This window comes from Parambassis ranga, chromosome 2 (genome assembly GCF_900634625.1).
Source record: "Parambassis ranga chromosome 2, fParRan2.1, whole genome shotgun sequence".
In the NCBI taxonomy this organism is placed as follows: domain Eukaryota; kingdom Metazoa; phylum Chordata; class Actinopteri; family Ambassidae; genus Parambassis; species Parambassis ranga.
This window is the reverse complement of record NC_041023.1, coordinates 16711936-16728403: the sequence shown is the minus strand read 5'-3', so window position 1 is coordinate 16728403 and position 16468 is coordinate 16711936. Positions and strand designations below refer to the sequence as shown.

Sequence of the window (16468 nt, the reverse complement as noted above, 5' to 3'; positions counted from 1 at the left end):
AAGGAAAGGATCAAGTGTTCCACAGGGCATCTGAATCAAAGCCCTCTCTTCTCTCCTCTGCAGAGCGAGAGGGGAGGTGTGAGCTGTAATTAAGTCGAAGCAGTGCGGCTCTCTCCGAGGAGCACTGATCTCTTTCAAAAAGGGGCTCTCATCACTGTGGTTATGGCGCCCTATTATGCATATTGTTTGTGTGTGATTCTTGAAGTGCCATTGTGGTAACAGCTGCTTTTGGGCTTGTGTGTTTTGTTGAACTTTTTGACGTTTGTTCCTATAGGGTGCAGGGTATGGGTTATGCTACGGTATGCTAATGCTCAATCAGTTTGATTTTTACCTAAACCTCTTACTCTGGTTTAGAGTCGTTTTAAGCTGTGGGCGAAAACGAAACTTGACAGTGAGTGAAAACAAAATTTCTGGTGGTGTCAGGGGACCTGAACCCCAGACTCCTGACTGAAACTTTGGCTCACTGTGTGTACCAGCATCCCCAAACAGACTTTCTAACGCAAATTGTTGTGACTGCATTGGTCTAGCGATTAGATGACATAGATGACATGTCAATTTTTTATAAGGATGTGTTGGTTTTCCTGGTTAGCAACCATGTTTTGGGGTTATGTATCTATAATATCTATAGTATTAGGTTTCCGAGCTGGATGTTGCATTGAAATCATAGGCTTAAGCATCATGATTCTTTCCATACATTTCAAAAGGGAAGGCTTGTACAGTTGCCATGAATTTGGAGATAATCTATAGAAACTGAAGTTTTGGTCCTCATCCTGGGGACTCAAAACTGAGTCAATACCCATACCCCTCTGTGTTCAAAAGTCCAACTTTGCAGAAGAAATATCTGTTTGTACAAAAACAGTTTTTTGTGATAACTGTTTTTAGGGTGACTGCTTTGGTTGACAGCCAGACGCCTGGCTCAAATAAGGAGTCTTCCAGCTTCTGGGACTGCCCACTCAGTTTACCAAGTGGTGCACTCAAATGCTGCCAATATAGTGGAGGACCAAGTTTCAAAAACAGCTCCTAGAAAGCTTTTTTTTTACAGTTTATGCCGAGTGACTCAGTTTTGGTGTCAGCATCAAGTGGCCAATTGTGGAACTGCAGTTTACATTTTTTTTCTTCCATGTTTGCTTCTAACCAGAGGTTGCTGCCTCAGTTGATCTTTTCCAAAATTAAACACTGCTATTCTTCCGTCTGTAACTAGCATGTTAGCTTGGTTAGCATGGTGCATTTCACATGCACATATTCATATGAGTGATTCAGTGTTTTTTGTTTTTTTTTCCTGGAAAAAGCATCTCTGGCTATTATTAATTCTTGTCATGGAGCATGAAGCAATAAGTCCTGAATACCCTCTCCATCATTTTAACAAAAAAGCTTATAAAGCTCTAATGCTGCTTCAGCATTTTGGGTGAGAAATAACTTATGGGAGCACACTTTTTATATAACTAGTGGGGTGGGGGTGGAGATGTGCTGTATTGTCTAGCCATGTGCCTGTTGGGAATTGGGATGGCAGGGAGGGGAGGCTGTGCAGTCAGGTCCCTTTCTCAGTAATGGAGGTCAGGGCCCCTGCAGCTGCCTGTGGCACCGATGGGACGAGATGCAGCAACAGCGGCGGCGGTTTCAGTGACGCCTGGGCCTGTGGATCTCTGAGGACAGTGGAAGAGGGAGGGAGGGCTGTCATTTGAATGGCTGCATTTTCTAGGTATTCCTGGCACGTTGCCTTCACTGGTTGATTTTTTCCACCTCTCTCCTTCTATAGAGTATGTACAAATAAGCACTAAAAAAATTCCTGTTGTTGCAACCACCCGTTGAGACAACCAGGCTTGAGCTCAGTCCACATCCAGCGTAAAAGAAGAAAGTCGTCCATAAATAAGCGTGACAATGAGTGCTGCTGCTGCTGCAGCGGAGTTTGTTTCTTCATTCGTGGAAATCACGTGGCATCCTTAGAGCGTTTGTATATGTTTCTTTTTTTTTATTCATTTGATTGTATGGAAATCGACATTAAATCCCCACAGGGTGCTTGGTTTGTGGTGATGATCACGCAATCGTGCATGTTGTGTAAATCTATGCACGCCATTTCCATAACATCCAGGAGATGGACGCAGGCTATTTGTTAATTTTTCACAGCTATTCTTTTAAGAATTAAGCCATGAAGTCTGCAATGATTTAAACTAATGCATTTAGGTCACTTCTGAAGTGAATATTCCTCTGTTGCAGGGGGACAAAAAAAAGGCTTTTGACATAACTACTTGAAGCACATGAAGAGGAGGAGGAGGAGGAGGATGCGGAGGGGAAGGGGTGGGGGGTGTCTCCTCCAGCACTCCAGATTAAATTTTCATACATAGCAGGAGTGGAGTGTGTCATTTTCCTCCTCAGCGAAGAGGCCTTGTGCTGTAATGCAGGTGCTGAAGGAAGAAAAAAAAACCTCCTCATCTTCTTAATTAGCGTGATTTGAGCCTCATCGGACAAGGTCTGTTTTTATTCATCAGCGTCTATTCATGCGGCCCTCTCCTTGTGACATCTCTAACAATAGCATTAACAGGCTAAGGCAGTTTTCGGGGGGGCGCCGCTTCAGATTGCAGGGATATGGAGCTGTGTAATTGATGTCCCTGTGGACGGCGTGATCGAAGGAATAAATGAGAAATGAAAGAGGAGAGCCTGCCATGATGAAAAGTAACTGCACTGTCCGCACCGGGTGCTTCGTGACACCTAAATAAACCAAAGGGTTAATATACCGTTGAAGAGTTGTAAATCTCTTGGCTCAACCTTTTGTCTTTTTCTTTTGTCGGTACTCCTTTAATTAAAGTTTATCTGTTCTGTAGTGTCGCTTCAGGTTGGGTTGAAACTCAAGGAATACATTCTGATTGGAATTTAGTCAAATTTAAAGCCTATTAGGTAATCAATGACTTTATTAACTTATAAGTGGTGCTTTTTTGGCATCTCTGCAGGAAGGCTGTGTTTACTGTGTCTTGGCGAGCATTTGAAATCCATCCTTCTTAAAGATACTGAAATCTCCGGGCGTTATTGTCTCAGGAAGCCCAAACGGCCTCTGAAACTGGAATTTTTCTGTGTTCTGGTTTAGTGACTGGAACCATCGCGGACTGGTAATGAAACAATTTCACACAACAGCATATGCCCCGCAGTGCCAATCTTGCCATCCGTTCCCAACCCAAGAGGGAAAAGCTCAGCATGCAGTTAGAAGGAAATTAGATTTTTACCATTTATGTGTTCGTAGCAACTTCTGACCTGATGTGGTGAGGCGGGGCGGTGCACAGGAGTTAATAGGATGGGAAGACATGCATAAGAAATGCAACCCCCTCGTTTAATGAAGACTCACGGCCATCTTTGTGACAGGTTGGACACCAGATCATTAACTCTACATTTGCTGGCTTGTAAAGGTCACTGGAGCTCAGAGGTTCCAGCCATCAGCCCTAACATGCCTGATATCGCCGGTCAAATCCCCATATCATGATAAAAATGATGAACAATGGTCAGCAGCCATAGAAGCGGCAAGCACTCTGTGATCAAGTCCCTTCAGTCATGATGAAGTCAGACACCAGGCTGTGCAACACATTCATCTAGTCAATGTTTGGTTAGCTTGAATGAATTTTGTGATGTTAAAAAAGCCAAAAGATTATATTTTATTAATATCACATTAAATAAACTCTTTGCACTAATAAGATTCTGTAAAAAACTAAAAGATCTGCACTGCTCTCTGCAACCAGTAACCCATTGTTGACACACTTGAAATTCTGCCCAATCAGTAGTAAGAACCAAGTTTGTAGAAGAGGCAAAAATACAAATACTTTATAATCTATCACATATCAGCATCACCATAATTGACTTCATTGTTGGTCATTGTATATATGTATATATATGTGTGTGTGTGTGTATATATATATATATATATATATATATATATATATATATATATATATATATATATATATGGTAAGCATGCTTATTATTTTTATTAATTCCATAGCATGTGTATTTTCAGTAATTGTTAGCACTTATGTGTAAGCTGATATTTCTAGTCAACATCACGCATTAGAAGTCATTAGCTGGAGATGAGAAAATGCATAAGTAAAACACATTTTGTGTTATTTCAACCATACATGATTTTTTAAATTTAATGTATTTTTATTTTTTTTGTTTATTAATTTATTTTGTAATGTATTTTTTGTCATGTGTGATGCTTGCTGCGGTGTGAAGTGTTGTCGCTACGAACACCGTGGAGCCATTTATAATGCTTGTTTGTTTGTGAAAGTACACAACAACAAGAGCAATAAATAGTGTCACTGGGTATTGATTTCAGACATACACAAAATGACTTGACATAATTTAAGTTTGTTTAGAATGTAACGTGGGAATGATTTATGTGCTGACATCCTGGTCCCTGAGGTCTGGGTTTTTTTTTTACTTCTAGTTAGTTTGAACCAAAAATAGCATAAAAGAAGTTTTGCATATTGCACATAGACGCTCTCTTCATCCCTTTCCCCTGTGCTACTTCCCTTCCTGTCTTCCTCTTTGGAAATGCAGTGGTTGTTATTAATGGTGTATGAAGAAGCAGGGGTAGGCAGGGGTAGGAAAGATTCTGCCTCAGTATTGATGAGCTGTACTGCTTCGTCCCTCCTGAAGACCCATCCCCCTCCCTCCCTCCCCCCTGGATCCTCAGTCCCCAACAGAGCTGCTGTATCTGAGAGGCTCTGATTAAAGGAGTGCCGACAGAGTGCCGTTGCTGGTTACACAATATTAGGTGGTTTGCCAGAGGAATTTTACTTTAATGCAATAGGAAATGAGCGTGACAGAAAGGGCCTCCTTATCGGCACAGGATGACGATTGATTAACCAAGGCAGATAAAATAAACAAAAGCAAGGCGAGATTAGTGACAAGAATAGTGGCCGCATGTCTGGGAGGAAGAGTCTTCTGCGTTTTAAAAATAGTAAGTCAGGTGTCTTTAAATTCTTGAAGGGAGGAAAGCCAGTAAACGTGATGCCTTAGATGGTTTGTTACACAGAACCATCTGCAAAGTAACCTTAGCAATCTGTTCGGAAGAGACCAGTGCTGTGCCAAAAATGTGAAGTATCTTACATTGCAGCTGTAAAAAGTTTTTAAGTTTGTGTGTGTGTGAATTGCAAGATTTCTATTATTTTATTTCTAATGTTTTTGTGTCTAATAGTATTTCTACTGTGTGTTTGAATGGTTAATTAGGAATTAAAATGACTTCTTATTATATTATATAAGTTATAATCTGCCCTTTCTACCTGTTTAATTACTAGTACAACCTTCAGATGACTTTAAAAGCATTTAAAATGACAATACACAACCCCATGACAGTTATAAGTAACAGCTCCTAAAGTCCTTTGGACCTGCTGAAATCCCTCAAAGATGCAACAACAAACAAATGTTTTTTGAGGATCTGAAGATCTTTGAACGCTTACAAGTAGCAGTTAGCATAGCAAATGATTTATGTCAACTTTATCAAGAAACATAAGTGGCCCCATCTTGCTGTCTCTGTGGGAAAAGCTGCGTTGGTCCGAACCACCCATGGTTCTGGCTGTAAGCACACAGCTTGGCGCCTGGCCGCATGGATTTGTGTGTGAACTTGCTGTAGCATTTGCTGTTCACGTTCTTTAGATGAGCGCTGACTGGCAGCCGTCTACACTAGTTCTGTCACTGTTATCCTTGAGAGGGTAATTGCAAATGAGTGTCCTAAACACAGCGGATGATTTAAGCCCATTTGCGAGCATCAGTGGGCATCCTGATCAATAGAAAGCCATCCACATTCCAGATGTCTTTGATTACCTCTTGCTGTTTTATACTGTATAGCTTTGGAGTAAAATCTTGTTTCCCCACTTGTTCTACTCGCTCTGCACTCCGTGTCATTTGTTCTCATTATCCCTGCCCCTCTTTGGCTTTATTCTTTTTCTCTCTCTCTCTTTCTCTCCTCCCCCCTTATGTTGGAGGGCCCTTCACCCGGGCCCACGTTTTCTGTCTCGCCCCTCTAATTTATTTCTCCCTCTCCAGGATAAATGCTGTGTAAGAGAGGCTTATGTTTTTCCTCCCGCTCCATCACAACGTATTTATGATGTGCCTGCTGTGTGGGCTATTAGTCAGGGTCACAGTGTTCACCGTGGAAGTGAGCTAAGTCGGACAGTGGTACCCTTGGTCCACGGCGAGCACTTCAGGCTGGTTTTACACTGTCTACCATTAATCTTCCTCCGAGGGAGGGGGCCTCTTCTGGCTCCCTCTGTGCACTAGAGTTATGCTCCTTCTCTTACTTCCTGACTTTGACACCACACACACACACACGCTAATATGATTGTGCGGATGCTGAAAATGAAACCAGGATCTGCTGATGAAATGTCTAGCTTTCAGTAGCCTTTAGTCTGATTTCTGTATATATTATATATATATATTTAGTCTGATTTTTCCAGATCAATGAAGGAGAGAAGTGTAAAGGTGCCACAGGGCAGGAAACTCCTCATAAACTTGGAGTCACAGAACAGATGTTCTTCTATTTAATGGACAAGCAACTTGTTTATCACATTCCCTCCCATTGTCTTTGATATTGAATTTGCTTTTTCACTTCCATTTTCACATATTTATGCCTCTAAGGCAGATCCCATGTAATTGTAATCAGACTACATGAGGAATTATGGAATAGACCCTCCTCATGGACCATCATGTGAACTTATTTATACCAGGAGAAATTTGTATTTTAATCCTTTTTGCCATGCCATTAATTGCACATATATAATGTTTGTGGATTCTTTAAAGATAATTTTCTGTGAAATTTGTCACTTTTATACTTCACTAAAGCCGAGCGGATCTCGTCACCTTTTCTAAACCCACTGCAGTGCAGATTAGAGAGATGCTGAATGGGAAGCTGTGTGCAATCATTTGTGTAATTTTACGTGAAGCAGCCCTTTAATGGCTGAAAGCCAAGGCAAATGACACATTTACATTTATCGAATTGAAGTGATAACTATCCTGCTTTTTAAATTTAGTTAGTTGGATGTGATCCTCACATAGCCTCTAAAGAAAATATGGGTATGGCTCCCTTGACTTCCTCCATAAGTTTTTTTCCAAGAGCTGTGTCGAGCCCAGGCTGTAGCAGTGGACATTTTAACATGGTGCTCTATAGGAATTGTCTCATTTCTTAGCCACGGTGGTTGTTGGCTTGGATCCTTTAGAACAGCATCAAGAGCAACAGCTAGGTTTTAAGCATAGCAGCCATTACATCTTTAAAAATGATTGACAGCTGATCGGCTAATCAGATATGAGGTCGAAATGTTAAAAACACTCAAATACGCCATTTAAATTTCAGTACAATGGCCATCTCCCTCCACTTATTACACGACTGCTTATTGCACGACTGATTACTACATGAATGCTTATTGCACGACTGCCTATTACCTGACTGCTCTTTGCACGACTGCTTAGTACATGACTGCTTAGTACATGACTGCTTATTGCACAACTGCTTATTACATACGCTAATAATTTTGCTGAAATCATTTCTCTGAACGGACATTTAGATTAATAGCATTTGTTCTTTAGAAATAACTGAGCCCAAATTGACCAATCACATTTGAGGTAAAATGAAAAAAAAGAAGAAATTACTGAAAATAAGGATCAATACTTGCAGGTTAACAATCATCATTCTTATTCGATCAAAATATAGCAGTTACTTAATTGTAAATATTTGCAGAATGAGGTGATTGGTCAATCAAAATCAGATAAAATGGTATCAAACAATGTCCAAGTTCCACTTCATGTTTGCAAAAAATGAAAAAAAAAGACTAATACTGGATTTTCCTTTTAGAATTCAGACTTGTCACAGGGAAGCCTCTGAACCAGAATTTAGAGCATCACTGAAAGCCGTATTAATGAGATTCTTTTCTGCAGACTTTGCTGGCTGTTGAGTAACCCCCTCACACACACACATAACATACACACCATTCCACACTGGGAGTGGATTTATATGATCAGCAGTCTCGTAAGAAAACCATTTTTGTAGCTCGCTAATGTGGGATCTAAGGAAAAAACAGCTCGGCGCTGTTAGTGGATAACCCGAATCTCAGCATTTCTCTGCCAGGTGAAGAAACAGCACCATGTTGGAGTTAAGACAGGCCAAACAAAGATAACACATTCTAGACTCGGTATCTAAGACAAGCCCAGGTCTTGTTTGGCAAATTACCTCTCCTACCTTTCAAAAAGAAGGGCATCTTGTTCTGGCACAATTATTTATTTTTCTTTCTTTGTTCTCCTCCTCTAAGAAACTTGTCAGCTGTGACAGCAGCTCAGTGAAGTTATCTCGGGGCCCTCGCCGTCCACATCTCCGCTTGCCATTGCTGATTTCACAATGCGGCGCAGACCTCAGGGTCCTCGCGCTATCACCTCCGATAAGCAATTAGCTCCTTTCGGTCACGATTGACTTATTATTATGTGAAAATATGAGCTCGGTCCCTCCCTGCTGCTGTGATGAGCACAAATAATTCACTCACACAGCTTTAGCCAGTGTGGCATTGACAGATTCATTATAATTTTATCCATTATGAAGTAAACATATAAACCGAATGAACACACACACACATCAGGAAGGCTTCAGCACGTGGCTTTTCTAATTACACGGGCTTGCCCCCCTGCTGCCAGAGAAAGCTTCATTTGGCCACTGAGAGGAACGTGCACGCTAAAAGCAAAGGAGGCTTGGAAGGATGAGTCTTAATGAGGGGGAATCAGTGGAACGTGTCTGATGGTGACATTTCTTCCTGGAGCTAGAGGGGCTCTCGATGAAAAGCAGGCCTTCACCGCAGGCCCTGCTCCACCACTCAGCCCCTCTCATCCTCAGATAACCGGGCATGGAGCAGCACAACACGCAGCCCTCACACAGGAGGCAATTAAAAACTCTGATCTGCTTACACACCCGGAAACACTTGCTTGGCCGACGGCAGGAGGAGGGGGGTTTGGGTGAGGCAGGGCGGCAGTGGCTATATTTGTTTGTCAGCAGTAAGCAGCAGGTCCAAAATTCACAGTCTTAGTAGTTTGTTGCAACATACAGGGTCTCTTCATATTTGTGAATTACTAAAGATAACAGATGGAGCTTCTAAACAAAACACAAAAAAGCAACATTGGGGGAGTAGGCCAAATGGGACACTATTAAGTAGAAGCTGGCACAGAGTCAGAGTAGCTCTTTAACACCAGCAGAACTGCTGCCAAGCTTTAATATGATCTGCTTGTGAAGAGGGTCCTGGGACTGGCAGAAGGCTCAGGGTGTTAGATAGAAGGCTGTTAGTGTGATCCTGTCTTGGAAGACGGGCCTAAGCAATGGCCGGCTACTCTCTGGCAGCAGGTCCCATGCTGTTCTCAAAGCAGGTAGAGCTGTACAAATCACCCTTTAACCTGAGGAGACTCATTTGGGTTTTTTAGACTGACTGTTTCGATTCACCCTTCTGGTTGTCTACATAATCTGTAAAGGCCTCAGTACAAAAACCATTCAATAGTCAATTAAAATGCTTGTAATTTGGGTTTTATTTTGTAGATCCAGGTGTTAATTGTACACTGCTCAAAAAATAAAGGGAACACTTCAAGAACACAATGTAACTCCGTCAGTCACACTTCTGTGAAATCAGCCTGTCCAGTTAGGATCAACACTGATTGTGAATCAGTTTCAGCTGCTGTTGTGCAAATGGAACAGACAACAGGTGGAAATGAGAGGCAGTTATCAAGACAGCCCCTATAAAGGAGAGGTTCTGCAGTTGCTGCCCACAGACCATTTCTCTGCTCTCATCCTTTCTGCCTGATGTTTTGCTCACTTTTGCATTTTGTCAGTGCTCTCAGCCCTAGAGGTAGCATGAGGCGGTATCTACAACCCACACAAGTAGGTAGTGCAGCTCATCCAGGATGGAACATCAATGAGAGCTGTGGCAAGAAGGTTTGCTGTGTCTGTCAGCACAGTGTCCAGAGCATGGAGAAGATACCAGGAGACAGGCCAGTACACCAGGAGATGTGGAGGGGGCCGTAGGAGGACAACAAGCAGCAGGACCGCTACCTCCTCCTTTGTGCAAGGAGGAACAGGAGGAGCACTGCCAGAGTCCTGCAACATGACCTCCAGCAGGCCACTAATATGCAGTTAGTTGACTGATGCTTTAATCGAGGTCTGGGAGGAGATCCCTCAGGACAACATCTGCCATCAGGAGCATGCCCATGACTTGTCTTGAGGAATTTCCACTCAAGTTGGATCAGCCTGTAATGTGATTTTCCACTTTTATTTTAAGTATGGTTCCAAATCCAGACCTCCATGGGTTGATCATTTTTATGTTATTTTGTTCTCAACGTATTCCACTATGTAATGAATGAAGATGGAATATTTCATTCATTGAGATCTAGGATGTGTTATTTTAGTGTTTTAGTATTTAGTATTTTTGAGCAGTGTATTTTATACATGGGTATTAAGGCCACCAAGGTCCACAAAGGGTGATGGAAGGGTGGATAGGATAGTGGCTGTGACATTGAGCTTGTTAAGATTCAAGTCCTCCTAGGGAAACAACTATGCAACAAGAGCTATCAGACAGGAGGTAAACAAGGCAATTCAACCCAATTAGCTACCACTTTATGTGTAGGTAAACCTGAAGGTCATTGCTGTAACAGTTAAGGTGTTGTGGCTGTAATTACGCTTGTCGTACCATGAACAGCAGTTCCTAAACTTTCTGCACCCTCTAAACTTTAAAGCAGTTTCTTTATATCTTACATCACACTTGTCCCACTGCTAACTTGAATCGTAGCATCTCTTCATCCATCATCTGAACCTTCTTTATCCTGCAGTGCAGGGTCACAGGGAGCTGGGGCCTATCCTAGCTGTCTACTGGTGAGAGGCGGGGTAGACCCTGGACAGGTCACCAGTCCATCACAGGGCAACATACAGACAAACAACCTACACCTATGGGCAATTTACAGTCAGCATCTCTTTGAGAAGTCTGTTTACAACAGACCTCCTCTACCTCCTCTACTGAGGAGACTCAGGTCCTTTAACGTCTGCCAGACCATGCTGCAGATGTTTTACCACTCGGTGGTCTCCAGCGTCATCTTCTACGCTGTAGTGTGCTGGGGCAGCAGGATGAAGGCGGCCGACACCAACAGACTCAACAAGCTCATTAGGAAGGCTGGCTCGGTGCTGGGAGTGGAGCTGGAGTCTGTGGTGGAGGTGACGGAGAGGAGGATACTGAGGAAACTCCTCAGTATTCGTAACAACACGTCTCACCCCCTGCACGACACACTGCTGTCCTACAGGAGCACATTCAGCGGTAGACTGAGACTACCGAGGAGCAGCACAGAACGCCACAGGAGGTCCTTCCTGCCAGTGGCCATCAGACTGTATAACTCCTCCCCTTTCTGTAGGGAGAAGCGCTAGATAATCATGTCAGGCATCACTGTCATTCCTATATTATGTTTACTTAGCACCTTACATCTCCATATTGTATCCATGTATCATATATTGTGCTCATACCGCGTACTGTACTCTTTTTGGATTATAGTGACACTTATACTCTTATACTCTGTACTTAACTGCATTTAATGTAACTTAATACCTCTGGCACAAGAATTTCCTTCGGGATTAATAAAGTTTTATCTTATCTTATCTTATCTTATCTTATCTTACCTTCATGATTATGATGAAGGTGTTTCCACAGTTGATTGAACTACTTGGCGTATAATAAAATGAAACAAGTCGAATCAGAATTGCCTCATTATGTTTGTAACATTTTCAGGCTCAAGCGTGTCCTTTTGTGGTATTGTATCAGTTTGGAATAGCTGATACACTGAAAGTAATGATCAATGTTGAAAAATCCAGAAGCACATGGCTAGCCTAGCACCCATGCATCATCACAAATTGTTCCTTCCAACACCAGACTATTCATTTTCAATTTTTTTAAAGTGCACTTGTTTTCTGACCAATTAAACAAGCCCAAGCTCTGGCGGGTTTAAAAGCCAGTGGGTTTTTTTTTTTTTTTTTTCGTGCGGTAATGGCGGAACAGTGAATGTAACCATTAGACAGCAGACAGAGGTTGGGTCACCTTCAACAGGCTGAGAGCCGGGCTGTTGTTTGTCCTCCATTAGCTGAAGAATCCCCCTCCCGCTGCTCTTGTCGCCACTGCCCCATTATTTCTGGCTATCTAGGTGACCTGTGGCTGCTGTGTCATTTTCACACCATAGGGCTAATTGCGCCAAATGGTGGTAGATTTGGAGGGAACAGATGAGATAGGCAGCCTGTGCTGACCGCCTGGTGTCGACCATTAGCTGTAATTTAGTTTATAGCTTCAAAGATTCTCTGGGAGTTGATGTATTAAGACATTTACCGGTGAGCCTGCGGTGATGTAACACAGCAATAATTGGGAGTATTATGCATTCTTTTCCCTGAAACTTTACTCCTATGAATTTTATTCATTCTTCTGTTTCACCTGTTAAATTATTTTTTTCTCTTTCCCTCTCTATATAGCTGGCTGTACTTTCGATGAGGACTCAGACCCTGGCTTGTGTGAATACCGACAGGGCCAAGATGACGACTTTGACTGGCAGCTGATCAGGACCTACAATTGGCCACATCCGACCCAAGATCTACTTCGAGGTAGGCTTCAGCTTATAAGATAGAAGCAGCTCTGGCTTGTAATCTGTTAAAAAACTATTCCGACAGCGCTTATTGTCATTATATTGTTCTATAAAATGAAAAGTATAAAATTAAATGTGCTAGCTTGACCTGCCATACCCATTCACATGCAAAAAAATCTCCATGAAATGGGTCTGGAATCCCCTTTACATCCAGTTCTAGAAACCCTTTCGTTCCAGTCATAACCGTTTATGTAACATGTGGCAGGCTTTATGTGATGACCAGGCTAGAATCAAACGTGGGTCGCTGCAGTCCAGACTCTTCTTCAGGGCTGTTTTTGTAGGAGGTTTGGTAGTTCTTAAAACTGCTTAGCACTGATTGGCTAAACTCAATATAAACAACAGCCAATGTGCAGTTTATATGTGAATAATTATTTGTACATGTTGCTAGCTTGGTTGCTCTCATGTGTCAACATCAGCAGGTGGATATAAACATCTGTTCCTCATAAGCATTGTTTTGGCAGAAAATATGTTACTTTGATAGTTTGGGGTCGATTACTGCAACCTTTTTGCCTTTGCTGTGCAGCCACTGTGGTGCAGATGAGAGAAGAGAAGACTTATACAAATGTTCATGCACCTATCAGGGTCTCTTTTAGTTATTACCTTGCAGAGCATATGGAGCGATGGTGAGCCGTACCTTGAGGGCTTTTTTTTTTCTCGCAATTTACTCTTACTTGTTGTTGAGGTTTTATTTGGACAGTACAGTGTTTTTTTATTTTAATCTTGAACTTTGAGTGAGCCCTGTGAGTGGTCATTTGAGGAACTGCAGATGTTAAGCACTAGTTGGCTCTATTTCTCAGCAGGTCAGCGCTTGGTTGGTTGCAATGTCTCCATGGTAACATGTCTTGTTTACAGATGTTATATTCTAAAAAAAACAATTATTAGTTGTGCCCTCCATGGCTGCTGCTTTGGTGCAAATCAAAGAGCATTGTATGTGTGTATTTCCTGCTTATTTAGAAAGTTAATTATCATTAACAGTTTATTTTTAAAGTGCCACACAAATGATTGCCATGAGGCTTGTTTTTTCATTAAATAAATGTAATAACAGTTTTTTTCGCTTGCTACATTATGTGTTATTATTTTGAAACTAAATGATTCCTAAATTACTACATTTTTTCTTTTTTTGACTCACAGGCCCCTTATTTTTGACGTTTTGAAGGAAAGAATGTAGGGAATAAAGCTTGGGTGGATGGATCATTAGCCTCGGATTCCTTGTCGCTAGTCTTGGGATACAAAAATGCTATTTTCTTGCCTAGCAGGGATGTTAACGGCTAGTAAAGTTTGTGGGTCGCTGATGTAGGAAGTGTGTGTGAATCATTAAATGAATAGATGAGTTCATTGCTGGGTGGTAAAGGCCTCTGGCCTCTCTGTAGTTTTATTTTTGGCATAATATGCTTCAGGAAAATAGCTTTTTTGTGTGTGTGTGTGCCATACACAACCACACAAATATATAATTTTGTGAGTGAGTCATGTGCAAAGGAAGACAGGCAAATGAAAAAGAAACTGTTCCCAAGGGAACATCTATAGAAGTGAGACAGTTTAATAAGTCTGATATCCAGACAGTCATACAGGCATATTTATTTTATAAATGTGAACCACTGCGAATGCAAGTGTTTGCAGATATTTACCATCTATTCCAGAAATAGAGTAATAAACAATGCTGTTTTGGTGGGGAAAAACAAAAAACATAGCACAGAATAACCCACCAGCCTGCGATAAAGCAGGCCTGCCGCTGCTTTTATGTGCTCTGTTGTTTTTCCAGACGCTTCATTATGGGAGCTCTGTGGATGTTCAGAATAAAATAATGACACATCTAATGAAAACAAACTGACTGCGACTGTTTACGCAGCATTCTGCCAATTCGGGGGGGGGGTTTCCAGGGTCCGAACCCTAAATCTAAAATTAATTTCAGGGCAGTTCGGTATGGGTAATTGTATGCTTTAAAAACAGGGAAGGCCCAGAAGAACTGGGAGTTACAATAAAGTTGTGTGACAGGCAACTTTTTAGAGGAGGTGTTGCACTAAGGACGAAGAGCTTAAACATTTGTTAAACTGTTTAAAAATGTCTTTATTTCTGCATAAACATGACCCAAAACATCAGCCCATCTTCACATAAGTGCTGAAAGTAGACAAAGTGAACTCAATCAAACGAATGAGACAGAAATATTAGACGTGATCCATATCACATAGCTGATGCATGCTTTCAATATGTGAAATTAAAAATAAAATCACTGTATTCTAGGATAAGAACATTGTCTCATCTGTTAAACATGGTGGTGGTAGTATCTTGGTTTAGACCTGTTTTCTTATACCTGTGCATGGACGGCTTGTCAGAATTGATGGAACAATGAATTCTGAATTGTAGCAGTGAATTCTGAAAAAAAAAATCCAGACAATAAGTCAAACCATCATACCACCACCACCATGCCTCACATGCCAGAATAAGGTTCTGTTAAGGCTCCTATATGTAATGCTGCTTTGTGTGTCCCTAAACCCCTTATTCTTACTTGCATCTAAACCTAGCTTACTGATTTCACTTCCTAGATTCACAATGCATCCCAGATACCTCTCTGGAGATGCATTTCCAATCCTGCCTCCTGACTCACTTTTGATTTACAATGTAAGCAGTGAACTCTGACTGCTGCTAAACACAAGAAAACATTTGTGCTTGGCCATGCTGCCATAAGAAGAGTGCTGGCTGCTGTTGGATGTGTTGCCTCGGGGAGGGAATGAACTTCATCACCTTGCATGAGTTGTTTGGCATATAAAGTGTATTTTTTGAGGGGTTTGCCTCGATATGTGTGCGACACACAATTGATCGTGTGGCGGTCCTGTGCAGGCTATGATGCATTCAGGGCCCCCAAAACCCATTGGACATTGTTGTTGTTTTTGGGGTGTTTGGGCTTCTGTCTGTTGCCATTTACACTCGAAGGGGAAAACTTCCTAAAACTTACTTACTCAATCCGAATTTTAGAATTTCTATGGAACCTTTTAGCCTCTTTAAGCACATTGTCTTGGTTGGTTTTTAGCATACATTTTCAGCCACATATTAGGATACCTAAGTGGCAAATCCTTATTTCTGAAATGATTGTTTTCACCAGTATTCACAGCTAGCTTTGTGTGATTAATGTAAATGCTAATAGATTTACATCCTCCGTGCACACTCATAAGGTTTTTCTGGGTGATTGATGCAAAACATTTAGTCATTACCGTAGCCGTTACTGACAGCTTGTTTCCCCACATTCAGTCCCTTGCTGTTTTTATATTCAAGGTTGCCTTGCATCATCACAGGGTGGCCTGCATCCAATCCTTAAATGCATGTTTATTTAAGCAGCACTATCTTTCTTCTGCGGAAAAAGGTGGTGCCGGTTCGGGCAGATTGTTGGCTACCGGTGGAAGTAGGCTGGCAAGGCATTCGGGATTTCATAATTCACTCACGGTTATCAAGTGCTTGTTCCGCTGCTCCAGGCAGCAGCCCCACCACCCCCTCCCTCCAGGAACCCTGGGTATGTTAACGTACTCCATGGGATTGGTGGTGTCTAGCATGGGTCATTGCTGATTACACTTCCCGGTGTTCCTCCGGGGGCCCGGCAGCGCCACAAAGGCCGCTTTTCATCTTCTTTTCATCCATTAGAGAAGGTTGATTTCAGGCAGGATGAGCACATGCTCGGGTGGCCAGGATGTTTCTCTTTTAGAGGCTGCTGGGTAAGAGATGAAGATTTGATATATAGCTGTGTGGGGTTCCATCATCAGAGGGAACCTGTTGTTAGCCCACTTATGGGGTCATGCATTAACCATAGGCT

At 42.0% G+C, this 16468-nt stretch overlaps 1 protein-coding gene across 1 annotated transcript in view; it reads left to right on the top strand.

The window, feature by feature from the left end:
• ptprua (protein tyrosine phosphatase receptor type Ua) overlaps nt 1–16468 on the top strand; it is a 178614-nt gene that overhangs the window by 36726 nt on the left and 125420 nt on the right. Inside the window, exon 2 of the mRNA XM_028429850.1 lies at nt 12500–12628. Within this exon, the coding sequence (XP_028285651.1) occupies nt 12500–12628 (129 nt within the window). The remainder of the gene's footprint in view (nt 1–12499; nt 12629–16468) is intronic.